The sequence below is a fragment of the Jaculus jaculus genome, chromosome 1 (assembly GCF_020740685.1).
Source record: "Jaculus jaculus isolate mJacJac1 chromosome 1, mJacJac1.mat.Y.cur, whole genome shotgun sequence".
NCBI lineage: Eukaryota > Metazoa > Chordata > Mammalia > Rodentia > Dipodidae > Jaculus > Jaculus jaculus.
In genome coordinates, this window is record NC_059102.1 from 208466677 (window position 1) to 208482951 (window position 16275).

The following is a 16275-nucleotide window of genomic DNA, read 5'->3' on the forward strand; positions in this document are numbered from 1 at the left end:
TGCATTTCCCTGATGGCTGGGGATGTAGAACACGTTTTTCGATGTTTATACGCCATCTGTATTTCTTCTGGTGAGAACTCTCTATATAGTTCCATAGCCCATTTTTTGATTGGGTTGCTTGATTTTTTATTGTTCTGTTTTTCTGAGTTCTTTGTATATTCTGGGTATCTCTGTGAGATGTGTAGCTGGCAAAGATTTTCTCCCATTCTGTAGTTTATCTCTTTGCTCCATTCACAGTGTCCTTTTGTCGCGTCCACCTCGACCAGCAAGGAAGACCAGTTCTTCTTACAGCAGTTTATTCAGGCAACTTCAAGCTTCATCTCCCACGAGCCTCGGGTGGGGATTCCTTATGAGCGCACTCACTTGCGCACTCACTCCGCCCAATCACTCCAGGCCACGCAACCCCTCCAGACGAGCATCAGAAACCAATGAGCGGCAGAGATGGCAAATTCCTCCAAATATGGACTTGTTTGTCCCAAGCACTGAACTTCCATCAGGCACCATCTTTAGGGCTTGGCCAGGGGTACTCTCCCCATAGGCCTTGGCCATGCGGGCCAAGGGGCTCCCCACAGCTCCCCCTTATTTATTATTTTAAGATGTGCTGCTGATACACAACGGGTGAAGGTAGAGGTCTGATCCCTGGTGTGCAAGTACCCTTTTCCCAGGGGAAGGAATATGAGTACAACCTTCATGTAATCAAACATGCCTCCCAGAGAGTCGCCCAACTGCTTGTAGGCAACCCCCTGTGCAGTGCTTTGCCTCGCACCCTGAGTGTGATGAATACTTAGGAAGCCACTATTTAAGGGCAGCAAGCCAAATCTGGGGAGACTGTCCTTCTTCTATCTCATCAAAGGCCTGAGCTATCATGGCAGAGGTGCGGGCCTGTGCCCTTTTGAGGCGACAAATACACCACATGCACACCACGCAAACTAATATCAGCATTCCCCCCAGGGCTCCTATGCCCGCCCACTCCTTTAGATGATTCACTGCAGCGGAGATCCATGTCGTCAGCCCAGTTGCCAGAGACAGATCCATTTGAGTAGAAAAACCTTGAGACCAGCTTCCCTGCAATTGGGAGGATAAGAGCCTGGACAGATTAGCTAATGTGTAACATCCATCTGCTATAATTGTAATGGAAGTAACCCTCTGGGAATGATACCAAATGAGGGGAGATTTTGATAAACTATACATTGCGGGCATGCTAAGGCAATTTCTCTGGCTTCTGCCCGTGTTATATTAAATTTTAAGACTCTGACTTGATAACTGTCATAAGGCACAATAAGAGTCTGTGGCATGAACCCAAAATGTTGTAGACACTGGCGGAGTCCTTCAATAGCAAGAACAGCCACAGCCGTGGGGATATGCTCCACTGTTTTTCCAGGAGAGCTTTTAAGATGTATCCACAACAGAGGAACTTGCTGCCATAATACACCTGTGGGCTGTTCTACTGTTTGCAAGATGCAAAGATCTACAGGTGTTCCTTCTATTACTCTATGTAATTGGGCATTAGGAATCTCTTCATTAACAACATTAATAGCTTTTCGGGCATCTTCTGTCAGGATTCTAGGTGAATTTAAAGCTGTATCTCTCTCTAATATTTTGAATAGTGACTTTAAGACATAATTAGGGATTTTTAAATATGGACGAATCCAATTTATAAATGTTCCATGTTCTCTAGCAAAATCTAAATCTCTTCCTAGTTTTTCCCAACTGGTCACTGTCAAGTTTCCCGACACGGCAAACCAGGGGGCTGCTGTATCACATTCCTTATCACATTCCTTCAAGAAACGTTGCAGGGTGGTTCTACTCAATTCCAACCCTAAATAGCCTCTAATTTTCCAGAGGACCTTCCCCAAACCCTGGGGTTGTTTCTAGCGCCTGCTTCCTGGTGTCCTAAATAGCCTCTAGTTTTCCTGAGGACCTTCCCCAAACCCTGGGGTTGTTTCTAGCGCCTGCTTCCTGGCGTCCTAAATAGCCTCTAATTTTCCTGAGGACCTTCTCCAAACCCTGGGGTTGTAAGCCCAACTTACCAGGGACTTACCCTGCATGCACCCCTGACTGTTGTAAGTTCTGAACTCTTCGGTGGGGGAGTCAGGTTCCCCGTACGGGCCACCACTTGTCGAGTCCGCCTCAACCAGCAAGGAAGACACAACCACCAGTTCTTCTTACAGCAGTTTATTCAGGCAACTTCAAGCTTCATCTCCCACGAGCCTCGGGCAGGGATTCCTTATAAGCACACTCACTCGCGCACTCACTCCACCCAATCACTCCAGGCCACGCAACCCCTCCAGACGAGCATCAGAAACCAATGAGCGGCAGAGATGGCAAACTCCTCCAAATATGGGCTTGTTTGTCCCAAGCACTGAACTTCCGTCAGGCGCCATCTTTAGGGCTTGGCCAGGGGTACTTTCCCCATAGGCCTTGGCCATGCGGGCCGAGGGGCTCCCCACATCCTTTGCTGTACAAAAGCTTTGTAATTTCATGAGATCCCAGTAGTTGATTAGTGGTTTTATTTTCTGAGCAATTGGGGTTCTATTCAGAAAATCATTGTCTATGCCAGAATGTTGAAGGCTGTAGTTGCCTGGATTAGCATCTGTTTCCTCTATTCTGTTCCATTGATCTATATGTCTGTCTTTTTGCCAATACCATGCTGTTTTTGTTACTATGGCTTTGTAATACATCTTAAAATGGGGTATGGTGATACTACCAGCCTTATTTTTGTTGCTCAAAATCATTTTGGCTACTCGAGGTTTTTTGGGGCTTCCAAATGTATTTTAGGATTGTTTTTTCTATTCCTGTGAAGAATGACATTGGAATTTTAATGGGACACTTAGACCTATGTATTTACTTCTTAGGACTGCCTTCATTGGGTCACAAAGGTTTTGGTATGTTGTATTATCATCATCATTTGATTCTATGAATTTATTGCTTTCCTTTTTGATTCCTTCAATGACCCATTGATCATTCAGTTTTGTACTGTTTAGTCTTCATGAATTTCTGCATGCTCTGTAGCTTTTCTTGTTGCTGATTGGCAGTTTAATCCCATTGTGGTCAGATAGAATATAAGGGATTATTTCAATTTTCCTATATTTGTGGAGATTTGCTTTGTATCCTAATTTACAGTCTATTTTAGAGAATGTTCCATGTGCTGCTGAGAAAAATGTATATTCTGCAGCATTTGGATAGAATGTTGTGTAGATGTCTATTAGTTCCATTTGTTCCATGAAATCATTTAATTAAGCTGTCTCTCTGTTTATTTTTTGCTGGGATGACCTGTCAATTGATGAGAGTGGGGTATTGAAGGGTCCCAATACAATTGTGTTTGATGTTATCTGTGACCTTAAGCCTGTGTTTGTTTGATAAAACTGGGAGCCCCCAAGTTAGGAGCATATATGTTTAGGATTTTAATGTTCTCCTGTTGGAGTGTTCCTTTAATCAGTACAAATGACCTTCTTTATCTTTCCTCACTAATGATGGTTTGAAGTCTATCTTGTCAGATATTAGGATAGCAACCCCAGCTTGATTCCTAGGCTCATTTGCTTGAAATACTGTTTTCCATCCTTTCACACTAAAGCAGTGTCTATCATATATTGAGAGATGAATTTACTGGAGCCAACAAATAGCAGGATCCTGCCTTTTAATCCAGTTTTCAAGCCTGTGTCTTTTGGATGGTACATTGAGGCCATTGATATTAAGAGTTGTTATCGAAAGGTATGCATTTATTCTCACCATTTTTCTGATTTTGTAGTGTTTCCTGTTTTCCCTTTACTCATTTGTTTTAAGTGTTATTTGAGTGTGGTTTATTTTTTCCTGTGTCCTCCTGTGTGTGTTTTGCTTTCTCTTGGGCATTAAGAATTTCTTCAATGGTTTTCTATAAAGCTTGTTTAGTTGTCATAAATTTCTTTAGCCTATTTTTGTTGTGGAATGTCCTTATTTCTCCATCAATTTGGATAGATAGCTTTGCAGGATAAAGCAATCTTGTTTGACAGTTGTTATCTTTCAGAACTTGGAATACATCATTCTAAGCCCTTCTGGCTTTTAAAGTTTGTGTTTAGTAATATGCAGTTGTTCTGATGGGCTTGCCTTTGTAGATGGTTTGCTTTTTCTCTCTAACTGCTTTCAATATATTTCCTTTGGTTTGTGTGTTTGGTAGTTTAATTATAACATGGTGAGGAGAGATTCCAGGTTTTGTCTGTTTGGTGTTCTAAAATCTTCTTGTATCTGCATTGGCATTTCTTTCCCAATTTGGGAAAATTTTTCTTCTATGATTTTGTTGAAAACACCTACTAAGCCTTTGTATTGAAATTCTTCTCCTTCTGTTATACCCTGAATTCTTATGTTTGATCTTTTCATAGTGTCCTGGATGTCTTGAAATTCCCATTCATACCTTGCTTTTAGCTTGTCTTTCTCTTTGTAGGACTGTATTAGATCTGCTACCTGGTCTTCTAATTTAGATATTCTTTTCTCTCCTTCACCCATCCTACTGGTGAGACTTTCCACAGAGCTTTTTATTTCATTGATGGTATTCTTCAGAGCTAGAATTTTAGCCTAGGTTTTTAGGTTTAGGTTTTTCTGCAGTATTTCGTTACACATGTCTTGTAACAATCTCTTTATTTCATTAAGATGGTTTCCTGCGTTCTTTTTCAGGAGTTTTTTTTTTTTTTTCTTCTTCTTCAATTCCCTTCATTTCTTCTCTGATTTCTTTTAGCATAGATACCATCATTATCTTGAACTCTTTGTCAGGCATTTCATCTAAAACAGTCTTATTGATGATTATTTCTGATGGATGTTTAGTTTTTGGTCAGACTGTATTGTCTTGATTCTTTGAGTTTCTTGTATTATATTGTAGCAATTTTTGCATCCTGAATTGATTTGATGCTTGGGTTTTCTACTTATCTGCGGTGTTTCCAGACATGGAAATCCACCTCTACATACCCTCAGGATATGAATTGAAGGTGCCAGGTGTAGCTCTTGTCTCCCAATAAAGCCACAGACGTAATTCTAGGTGTTGAGTTTGCTTGCTAAGCAAGTATTCTAGTAGACTAGGTGGAATAATTTATTGGCTAATTCTAAACTTCAACCAAATAACATACATAATCAGTAAAAGCCAGCACAAAGTATGCAATTGTGGGGATTAAAACAGTCATATAAAGCCCAAATCCCCAAGGGTTTGTGTTGTTGTACACCCTTAATCTCATCAGCTAGGATGTAGAGATTTCTGTTTTGAATTGGGTTCTAGGTCAAACTGGATCTGGATCAGAACCTGCCCCCAGTAATGACAGAAGGAAAAGACAAAAACCCTATATATTTGAAAGCATCAAAGGCAACAATGTTCAACCCCCAAATACAGGTGATTTGAAAATGGTAAAGCCAACCCAGATTATATACTCTTACAAGGAAAGAGAGATTAACTCTTGCAGGCCTGTGTACCTGTTTTGTTGTTGTTTTTGTCAGTCAGCCTCATTACCTTTTGGGGTAGCTTCCAATCTCACCAAGGCTCAGTGCCTCCTTCTATCCCACCATGTTGTGATGTGCAGTTGTATCTCTGATCTGCTCTGCTGCTTGCGCTGCCGCTGAATACTGGAGGTTCATGGTTCTGATGGTGGGGGATGGGAGAGTTCAAACTTCTGGAGTTGCTCACACTTTCAGTAGCTCTTTAGTTGATCTCAGCTGCATTTCCTTCCTGTTTCTTAACTTTGAAAGAAGGCTGATGGAGTTGAAAAATCTGTTGCTTGGTTTTTGCTGATGCTGCTGCCTGGCGTGCCTTGGGGACTGTGCCGGGCGGGCACACTCCATAGCCTCAGTGGGACGTTGGCTATTTTCCTCTTTTTGGGTGGATCTTGGTCTCTCCAGCTTCTCTGCTGTGTCTAAGAATAACCTATACTTCACTTTTCAGAAGAAGAGTGTATTTTGTTGGGGTTTTGATTAAATCCCTCTCTAGGCTGGTTTGGCGTGGCTCATATGCAACCATCTTACCCAGAAGTCTTCCTTTTCTTGTTTTGAAAAATGTATTTTATTCATATGCAATCAGAGAGAGATAGAGAAAAGAGGGAGAAGAGAGATAGAGATAATGGGTGCACCAAGACCTCCAGCCACCTCAAACGAATTCTAGATGCATGCACCACTTTGTGAATCTGACTCTGTGTGGGTCCTGAGGAATGGAAAGTGGGTCGTTAGGTTTTACAGGACAGTGCCTTAACCACTGAACAATTTCCCCAGCCCTTAACCTTTCCTTCACCTGAATTTCCTCTTTAAAGTGTAAAAGGAAGTTAACACCTGTCAGAATGATGTTTTTATTTAAAAAAACTGTATAAATAACCCCTTTTATGAATTTGCATTTGTTCTTTCCTTCCCTGTTTGCTCAGCATGTTTATCTACCCAATATCCCCTTAATTTTCATTCCCCCTAAAGTGGATGCTGTTAGTACCATACCTATATCCCTATAGATCTATGTGAGTTTGCACATTCTGTAGTGGACAGCTTACAGGTTTGGTGACAACTCTCCATCTCAAGCACATTTGGTTGTTTTGCTTCTCTATAGGGGCTCTCTCCACATAAATAGGTTTGCTCAGCTCACAGCCTGATTGGTCCAGAAGAGCCAGGACATTAATATCTCCAGGGCCACTTGATCAACTACTGAGGGCCTGGCTAATAGTATAGTGGTATTGGCATTTCTCTGCCCCTTCTATGGTGCTGGGATTAATTGCAAAGCCTTGCACATATTAGGAAAGCCCTCTCTCACTGAGCTACATCTGTAGCTCTGCTTATGTTTTCTGTTTCAAAAACAGATACTTGTCTCGAATTTCTTTTCTCAAAGTGTTCTAGAGGAACTGATACTACACATTCTCCTTTATGGGTTGCTGTGGTCTCAGACATATTTAGCAGTGGTGATATAATCAGGGAAGATAGTTGACTTCAATTTTTACAACTTAATAAAATATTGTGGTGATTAAGAATGTAGAGGTAGACATAACCAGGATTCATCCTAGCTCAGTATATGTCGTGAATTCTACCACAACCTTACTATAAGCACAAGCTTATAAAAATTAAAAAAATAGTGACTGACCATTAGTGAAGTCTTTCCAAATCAACAGTGAAGTTCGTTGAATGAGAAACTTTCAGGATAATTTGACATTCTTTCAGATTTTGGCAGTTCCTGTTAATAGGTCAAGGAGAACAGCTATAAGACTGAAAACAATTTTTAAATGGGCTCCCATTAAATATCTACATATAGGCATTGACTCACCCCCTACTGGCAATGTGGAAGAAGTTTAACAAACTGCTTGACTCCTTTCTGCCCTGCCAATTCCCATGACTAAGCCTCTGTTCCCACCACCACCTCAGCTCTGGGCACTGCCTTGCATGTGTCAACAGCTATGTCAATATATGAAGAATTTGACGCCAAGGATCTAATACTCATGTGATGCCAGCTCAGTGGAATACCTAATACTTTTTAAGTTTTAAGTTAAATGGCAGGCAGCATAGCTTTGTAGTAGAGTACTTTCTTAGAATGTATGAGGCCCAAGGTTCAATCCCTAGCGCCATAAAAATTTAAATGGTAATGATGAGGATATAGCTCAGGGTTCAGTGGTAGAGCATACATGTTATGCTCAAAGCTCTGGTTTCAAGACCTCCTTCAAAATGCACAGATAATAAATATCATGTTCTGAATTTCAAACGCCAACTACTGTTACAGTCAACATCACATCGCTGGTATGAACATCCAAACCAGACACAGTTTAGAGGAGAAAGGGTTTATTTCAGCTTACAGATCTAAGGGGAAGCACAGTCAATGGCAGATAAACCTGGCTCACATTCATAAATCCAATTAGAGAGACACCACCAAACATTTGGCATTGCAAGCTACCACAAACAGATAGCAAGCACCAGGGACTCAGAGTGAACCAGTCCCCTTTGCATGCCTTTGGCCTGGATCAGATTCACCTCCAAATATACCTTAGGGCGGGGCTCCAAGATCCTGCCCTCCCCACACACAGTGACACCTTTTCCAGCCAGGTGGCTGGAAATCCAGGTTTTAATAAAATACCTGAGTCCACTGGGCGTTATCCATTCAAACTACCACAACCAGTGCATGTGTTCTTGCCTTCATTCTCACTTTATCCCTACTCACAAAGAACTAGTGTTGCTATTGCCTTGGGCACTTATCAGGTCTGCATGTAGCTGTGTATTTGTGTGTACATACATATATATGCATACATATGTGCCTTCCTCTCTTTAAAAACACAAATGGCAGCTGGGCATGGTGGCACACACCTTCGATCCCAGCACTTGAGCGGCAGAGGTAGGAGGACTGCTGTGAGTTCAAGGCTACACACTGAATTCCAGGTCAACCTGGGCTAGAGCAAGACCCTACCTCGAAAAACAAAAAAGCAAAAAAATACATAGCCACAAATGTCTAGAGTATGAATAGAATGTTTCCTCTTTTTCTTCATTTACTATATCATGAATTAATGTTTCCATATCAGTGTGTGCATATATATAAACATTTTATAACTGTTATATTAGTTTATTTATTAAAGAACTTTTAGGATAGTATGAGACTATAACACTATCATTTTATACAGGTCTTGTATATAGTTCTGAACAATAATATATGTGTGAACTCTCTCCTTTTTTATCTAATGATTTCAGTATATCTGCTTTGGGCAGTTAAAATTACCCATCAGGGGCTGGAGTGATGACTCAGTTGATAAAGCTCTTGGTGTGCTAGCATAAGGACCTCAGTTTGGATCCTCAGTGCCTATGTAAATGTCAGGGGGCATGGTAGTTTGCCTGTATTCCCCACATTTGGGAGGTGGACACAGGAACTCCCTGGTGTAAAGAATAAATAGACTATAAGAATTAGTGAGCTCTGCATTCAAATGAGAGGCCCATCTTAATTAATAATGGTGGAGAGTGATGGAGGAAGACATCTGATGACAACACAAAGATTGACATCTCACTCAGGAACACACACATGTACATTGACTCCCTGACACACAATGCAAACATACATATACATGCACATCACACACATACATGCAAAAAATTACTCATCAAGATTCTGAAATCAATTTCACTCTTATTTTCTCTTATTTTAACTAAATGAGAACTTCTGTAACATTTGTCTTTAAAATTTTTTTTTCTGTTACAGAGGTGTTCCTTTGGTATAAAATTTGAATTATAATAAGAATACTTTGGCTTGCTTGCCTAAGGTTAGGTAATACAGATAAAAGTAAATAATTTTAGCTTCAATTTATTGAGTGGCCAATGTATTCTAAAGAGCATGTGCATAATCTGATATTGTTAGACTAATGATTGAATGAAGTAGAATTTTTTCCATTTTAAAAAAATAGAAAGTAATGTCCAGATAATGCGTGAGCTGGATGGATTCACACAGCCACGTTCTTTTTAGTACACCATGTTCTTTTTCCAGGTTAGACTCAGGAAGCATGTGCTGTGGAACTGAGCCTGCAGCATGCTTTACAATAACTATAAGGACATCAGGGGTCTGTTTACCTGGGATGTGTTGTTTTCAGAGGGACTCGGAGAAATCTTGGTCATGGAATGAGTCATCTGCCTTGCCAAATTGATTTTACAGAGGGTAGTTAAAATGCTAGCTCAAAACTCTGCATTACAAAAGAGATAAGGTATTATTCAGAATAAATGCTACTGTTCTTTCTTCTCATGATACACATATCAGAATCCTGTGTATACATATTAAACTATGGAATACGTCGTCTCCATGCTTTCTCCTATATTTCCTGGCTCTTCCTTGGCAAATCACCCCAATGCTCATGAGGGAGAAGCTGAAGTAAGCTGCATATCTCAAATTTAATCAAAATGTTTTCCTTCTAAAAAATGGTCACCACATCTTCGAGAGTCTTTTTGTTACATTCCTGTGTAAGAAGAAGCACTGTGTCCCAGTCTTGCATTCCTCCCTGGTCACAAGAGCAGTAGTTCATATCTAAGCAGTAGTTCACATGTACACTGCCCAAAGTCTGACAGCACCCGCTTTCATGTGCTTTGACAATCTGGTTGCCTTCATTAGGAAATGGGGTGAAACATATGAAGGCATTTAACTTCATTTGGGAAAACTCAGGATTTTAACTTGCTTAATCATAGTTGGAAACTGAATCCAAAGAGGACCTAGAGATAGAATTTACATCATCTGACTGCATTGACTCTCTCATGATCCCGGTGTCTTTAAACGTGTGCTCATTTATGTAATGTGTCAAACTCATTGAGACTTTTTGTTTTGTATGCAGGGTGAACAATTGCGTTGGATTTTCAAATTACAAATTCTTCCTCCTTTTCTTGGCTTATTCTCTACTGTACTGCCTTTTTATTGCTGCCACAGACTTACAGTATTTTATCCGATTTTGGACAGTAAGTCATGACTTTTTTGACTTTTCTTTAAGTACACAAAAGTATGTTGGTTTCCCATGGTGAGTCACTCTGTATAGTCAGTCCTCATTATTCACAGCTTCTGTACTTGTCAATTAACCTTCTCAAAATTTGATTTAAAACTTCCTAATCCAGGGCTGGAGAGATGGCTCAGCGGTTAAGCGCTTGCCTGTGAAGCCTAAGGACCCCGGTTCGAGGCTCGGTTCCCCAGGTCCCACGTTAGCCAGACGCACAAGGGGGCGCACGTGTCTGGAGTTCGTTTGCAGAGGCTGGAAGCCCTGGCGTGCCCATTCTCTCTCTCTCTCTCTATCTGTCTTTCTCTCTGTGTCTGTCTCTCTCAAATAAATAAATAAATAAATAAAATTAAAAAAATGTTTTAAAAAAAAAAACTTCCTAATCCATATGCTCGGGCTTTCATACTCATTTTCACACATGTTCATATTGGCAAAATGTGCATTCCATGTGTCTATCCCTAGTTGAAAATGACAAGGCAGTGCCCTGCAAACCTAAATAAGATGTGTTCCCCATGGTTGTCCGTGGTTTGTTTCCTGCCATGATTTCTGTATTTTTGTGCTTCTTGTTGATTTGGCTGTTGTGAATAGTCTTCAAACAGACTGTGCAAGTGTTGTCTGGGTGTTTCTAAGCAGGCTGAAATGTTTGTGTGTCAGCTAAGCTTCATTCGGACATGAGTTACAGTGCCATTGGGCATGAGTACCTTTTTAATGAATCAACACCATATATTAATTCAGCGACCTTGAGACAAAACCCACATCAAACAAAGTTGTGAATTGCTCAGTTGACAAAGATATAATAAGAGGCTTATAGGAAGCGAATATTTTTCCTTGGATTCCTTATTCCCAAACTTATTGTTCATGGCAACCTGTGGAAAGTAACTACTACTATCAATGAAAATTGACTAGATAGGGGATTTTTTTCTCAATATTCAAAATGAAATGTTTCCACTTTATGTGTTATTTTTAAAATGTTGTAACTACAATGTCCTGAATTTTTAGTAGGCTTTTAAGAATATAGGCTTTAGGTAGGTCATTTTTTTTCTGTACTATATTTTTTTTTAAATGAAGTCAAAACAAATAATAAAATAGAGCATTTAAAATATCCAAAGAAATTCTTTGTTACTATTAAATAGTGAAAGAGAAAACACAGTCTATAGCTTATCAGGATTGCTGTATTACTTTAATTAAATTAGCCTTCATTATGCCAAGAAGTCCTGACTTGCCAAATCATTTCTGTGAGATTGGATCAAATGTAATACCAAAGAGTTACTGAGTGCATGCTACCTGACAGTTATACTGCTAAGGACTAGAAAGACACCATAGGAGAATGTGGCTTGCATTCCATGATACTCCCAGTTTCCAGGTGAAGAGTGAACTTTGGGGGAACAGTCTCTACTGCTACTTACTCCTGTGGCACAAATATATCTGAAAAGGAAAGACCATAATTGTCATTGTGCAGACCTTGCTGCCAAAAGCTATCAGTTGAGGTCTTGACACCTGTGTCACTGACAGCTCCTACAGGGAGTTGAAACTTGGTGACATTCTCTTAGATGGGGTCAAACCATCTGGCAGTCTCAATGCTTCACTAAGTGGTATGGCCTCACCCTGTCATTCTAGAACCAGTCCACTCCCTTGGACATATCAACAGTGACAGGCACACTGGTTTGCTGTGAGCTTCTCTGCAGCCCATGGATATTATAGGATTTATTAAGGTGTTATTAGTTATTCACCCATGTTGATCTTTTCTTTGATGTTAGTACTCAGCATAGCTTGAAGCATGATTGTAGAATACTGTTTTATACATTCTTTAAGTTGATGACATTGTTTGTTGTAATGTTAAACATCAGTGAGAATAATAAATTATGCCAACTACCCATTATTTCCTGGCATTATAATAAAAACCTTTAAGCATTTGTGAATATTTTGCATGTTAAGATATATTCAGGTAACAAATTAAAAACTACATTTTATAGATCCTTTTATATTACTTCCTACTGTTACAATTTGTACTGCTATGTTTTCCCCTTAGGATATTATTAACTTATATAAAACATGCCAAATTTTAGTCTTTTCTGAGTATGTATTAATATCTCTGTAAATATTTGATGAAATATCTACTTATTTTCTTCTCTATACATTTTGACATGAAATCATTTATCTTTTATTCATTTAACTTTTATCTTAATTAAAGAAAAAAATCTTACTATTTTATTTACAGAAGTAGGGGAATATTTATCTCTCTGACTAAACATGTTATTTTCTCCCTTTCTTTATAGAATGGCCTACCTGATACTCAAGCCAAGTTCCATATCATGTTTTTATTCTTTGCCGCAGCTATGTTTTCTGTCAGCTTGTCTTCTCTGTTTGGTTATCATTGTTGGCTAGTCAGCAAAAATAAGTCTACATTAGGTGAGTATTTAATTATTGTAATGGTCAGAACTTCAAATACATATGTTGATATTTACAGACCCTTACCATATGATTAAATGTCAACCTGCCTGAAATAGTCCTCTTGCTCTGTTCTCACTCAAAAAAAAAAAAAAAAAAAGCCAATCTGTTGGGCTTGCCTCAAAATCAATGAAACAAATAGCTAGTTTCTCTTTAAAATACCAACACATTTGACAAGGCTTATTTAGAAAGAAAAGAAGCAAAGACATCACAAAAATCAGAGATAATTGTGGGGACATTATAATTGAAGAAGTAAAAAAGGTTGATATGAAAATACTGTGACATAATATATGTTGCAAAGTTAGGTAACCTAAGTGAAGTGGATAAATTAAAGAAAACAAACAAACAAACAAAAATACCAAACTGACAAGAAGAAATGGGATGATGACTGGAAATTTAACTAACTCAGTGGTAGAGCCCATTGCTAGTGTAGAGGACGCCACTTACGAAGGATATACATGACTCTGGTTTGCATACCTAGGAGAGAGAGATGGGAACAGAGACAAAGATAAAGAATGGATGTGGATGTCAACTTGACAAGATTTAAAATACCTAGAAGACAAACTTTTGGGTATGCATGAGGGAGTTTCATTGGGTTAATTAAGGTAAAAAGATCCACCCTAAATATGGGCAGCATTATTCCATAGGCTGAGTTCCTGGGCTGAATAAAATGGAGAAAATGAGCTAACAGCAGTATTTATTACCATCTGCTTTCTGACTTCATATGTAATGTGACCTGTTGCCTCCAGCTCCTTCTACCATGATTTCCCCAAAATAGTGGACTGTACCCTCAAAATGTGAGCTAAAATAAACCTTTAATTAAGTTATTTTTGTCAGGTATTTTGTTCCAGCAATGAGAAAAGTAACACAGAGACAGAGATTGGAACAAAGGAAGGGTAAGAGAATAGAAAATAATATAAGGACAGATCCTATAACAAGAAATTGAATTGTTACACCTGGGCATGGTGGTGCACGCCTTTAATTCCAGCACTCAGGAGGCAGAGGTAGGAGGATTGTTGTGAGTTTGAGGCTACCCTGAGATTACATAGTGAATTCCAGGTCAGCCTTGGCTAGAGTGAGACCCTACCTCAGCAAAATACAAAAACAGATTTGTGGGGAGACTTCTGGTTAAGATGGCAGCACAGGTACAACACCAAAGCAGCCTAGAGGCAAAACAGCCCCCCCCCAAAAAAAAAGCAAAACAGCAAAATACACACTTTTACTAAAAAGTGAGGTGTATAGGAAATTGAAACAGCAGCGGAGAAGTAGGAGAGATCCGGAGCATCCAGAGCCCGCACAGGCCGGCAGAAGCAGCTCCAGCAGGTCTGCAGGACTGCAGCGGCTGCTTCAGCAGTGACACTGCCAGGTCCTTGGGACTGCAGCTGCCTGGATCAGCGTCAGCCGCAGGAAAGGCCAGGTGAGGGGATTTCCCATTCACACTGGAGCTCTCTGCAAACTCAAGAAATATGAAGGTAGAATGGCAGTGAACAACAGAGGACCAGATCACAAGGTAGAAGAACACGTGGACCAGTGAGAGAACCAAAACCAGCATCTGCACCCTCCGCCCCCCCACCCCCTACTGCCAGTGCCCAGCCCTGGCGAACAGAGCAGTCAGTAATCCAGCAACTAGGCTAGCCTACTTGAATCCACAGGGCACCAAAGAGGACCCAAGCAGGATTGCAGCTTAACTGAGACCAAAATCATCCCAAAAGGTAACTGGGATTACACCAGGTCAGTACCTGCCTAATACCTGGTATATAGGTTTGAACCAAAGTGCTAACTACACTTTCAATGTCAGGATAAATTATTTGTTAAATCTCATGGATGGTCAGATTTGCCATTCTTAAATAAGCTATATTTTGGGCTGGTTATTTGTTCCTTCTTGATTTATAGTGGCTTTGTTTCCTCTTCTCTTATACATTAGGGAAGGGTCTCACTTTGGAACCATATACTTGGAACCATCAACAGACCAGAAATCTTAACCTGCTTATTGTCAGGATTAAAGGAGTGGGTGGGGCACCACACAACCTAAGGGACAGACAGGATCTGATTGTCATAATACCTACTTAAAGACTCTGTGCTATTTTTCATTGAAAGTGTACATTGTTTAGTTAAATTTTAGAAACTATCTGTATTTTGTCCTACCCAGTCTACTTGAATACTCTCATAGCAGGCAAACCCAACACCTAGGGTCACTTTTGTAGATAGTCTGAGAGTCTTGCGAGCCACACCTAGCACCTTAAGTTCCTACCCTGAAGATATATAACATCAGATTGATTGATAAATCTAATAATACCCAGCTAACTAGAAAATCCAATCATTAAGTAATCCAGGATGCAAAAATATATACATTATAACACAAGTAACACCAAAAATCAAGACAATATAAATCCACCAAAAAGTAGTAATGCATCAGAAATGACCTCCAATGAAAGCAAGTTAGAGGAAGTGCCTGAGAAAGATTTCTAAAGAATGATTATAAATATGTTCAAAGAAGACAAAGGATGCCAATTTAATGAAATAAAGAGGTCAATACCAGACATAACTAAGGAACTAGAAACAATAAAGAAAAACCAGTTACAATTACTAGCAATAAAGAACACAGTTAATGAAATAAAAAAACTCTGTAGAAAATCTCACCAGTAGAATGGATAAAGGAGAGTACAGAATATCTAAGGTAGAAGATCAGGTGGCAGATCTAATACAGTCCAACAAAGAGAAAGACAAACTAATAGAAAAGTATGAATGGGGATTTCGAGATATTTGGGACACTATGAAAAGATCAAACATAAGAATTCAGAGCATAGTAGAAGGAGAAGAATTTCACTCCAAAGGCATAGTAGGCGTCTTCAACAATATCACAAAAGAAAACTTCCCCCAAATTGGGAAAGAGGTGCCAATGTAGATACAGGAATCCTTTAGGATACTAGCCAGACGAAATCTGGAACGAATCCCACCTCACCATATTACAATCAAACTGCCAAACACACAAACCAAAGAAAAAATATTGAAAGCTGTTAGAGAGAAAAATCAAGTTACCTACAAAGGACAAGAATGTCAGCATTACAGCAGATTACTCAACACAAACTTTAAAAGCCAGAAGGGTGTGGAGTGATGTATTCCAAGAACTGAAAGATAACAACCAAGGGTACCTTATCTTGCAAAGTTATCCATTCAAATAGAAGGAGAAATAAGGACATTCCATGACAAAAGCAGGCTAAAGGAGTATTTGAAGACAAAACCAGCTCTACAGAAAATACTTGAAAGAATCCTCCATACTGAAAAAAAAAAAAAAAAAACACATATAAGGAACCAGGAAAAAACAAACGATACTCCAATACTAGTTAATACAAGAAGGCAAAGGTAAAACTGAAAGAACTACAAAAAAAAAAAAAAAGGCAAAAAT

The 16275-nt window shown here is 39.5% G+C and overlaps 1 protein-coding gene across 2 annotated transcripts in view; it reads left to right on the plus strand.

Annotated features, from left to right (window-relative positions):
* The window catches only part of Zdhhc2 (zinc finger DHHC-type palmitoyltransferase 2), a 94058-nt gene that overhangs the window by 56983 nt on the left and 20800 nt on the right, over positions 1–16275 (plus strand). For both annotated transcript variants that reach the window (XM_045155128.1, XM_045155133.1), the window contains 2 exons: positions 10269–10389; positions 12698–12830. In XM_045155128.1, coding sequence (XP_045011063.1) covers positions 10269–10389; positions 12698–12830 — 254 coding nt within the window. The remainder of the gene's footprint in view (positions 1–10268; positions 10390–12697; positions 12831–16275) is intronic.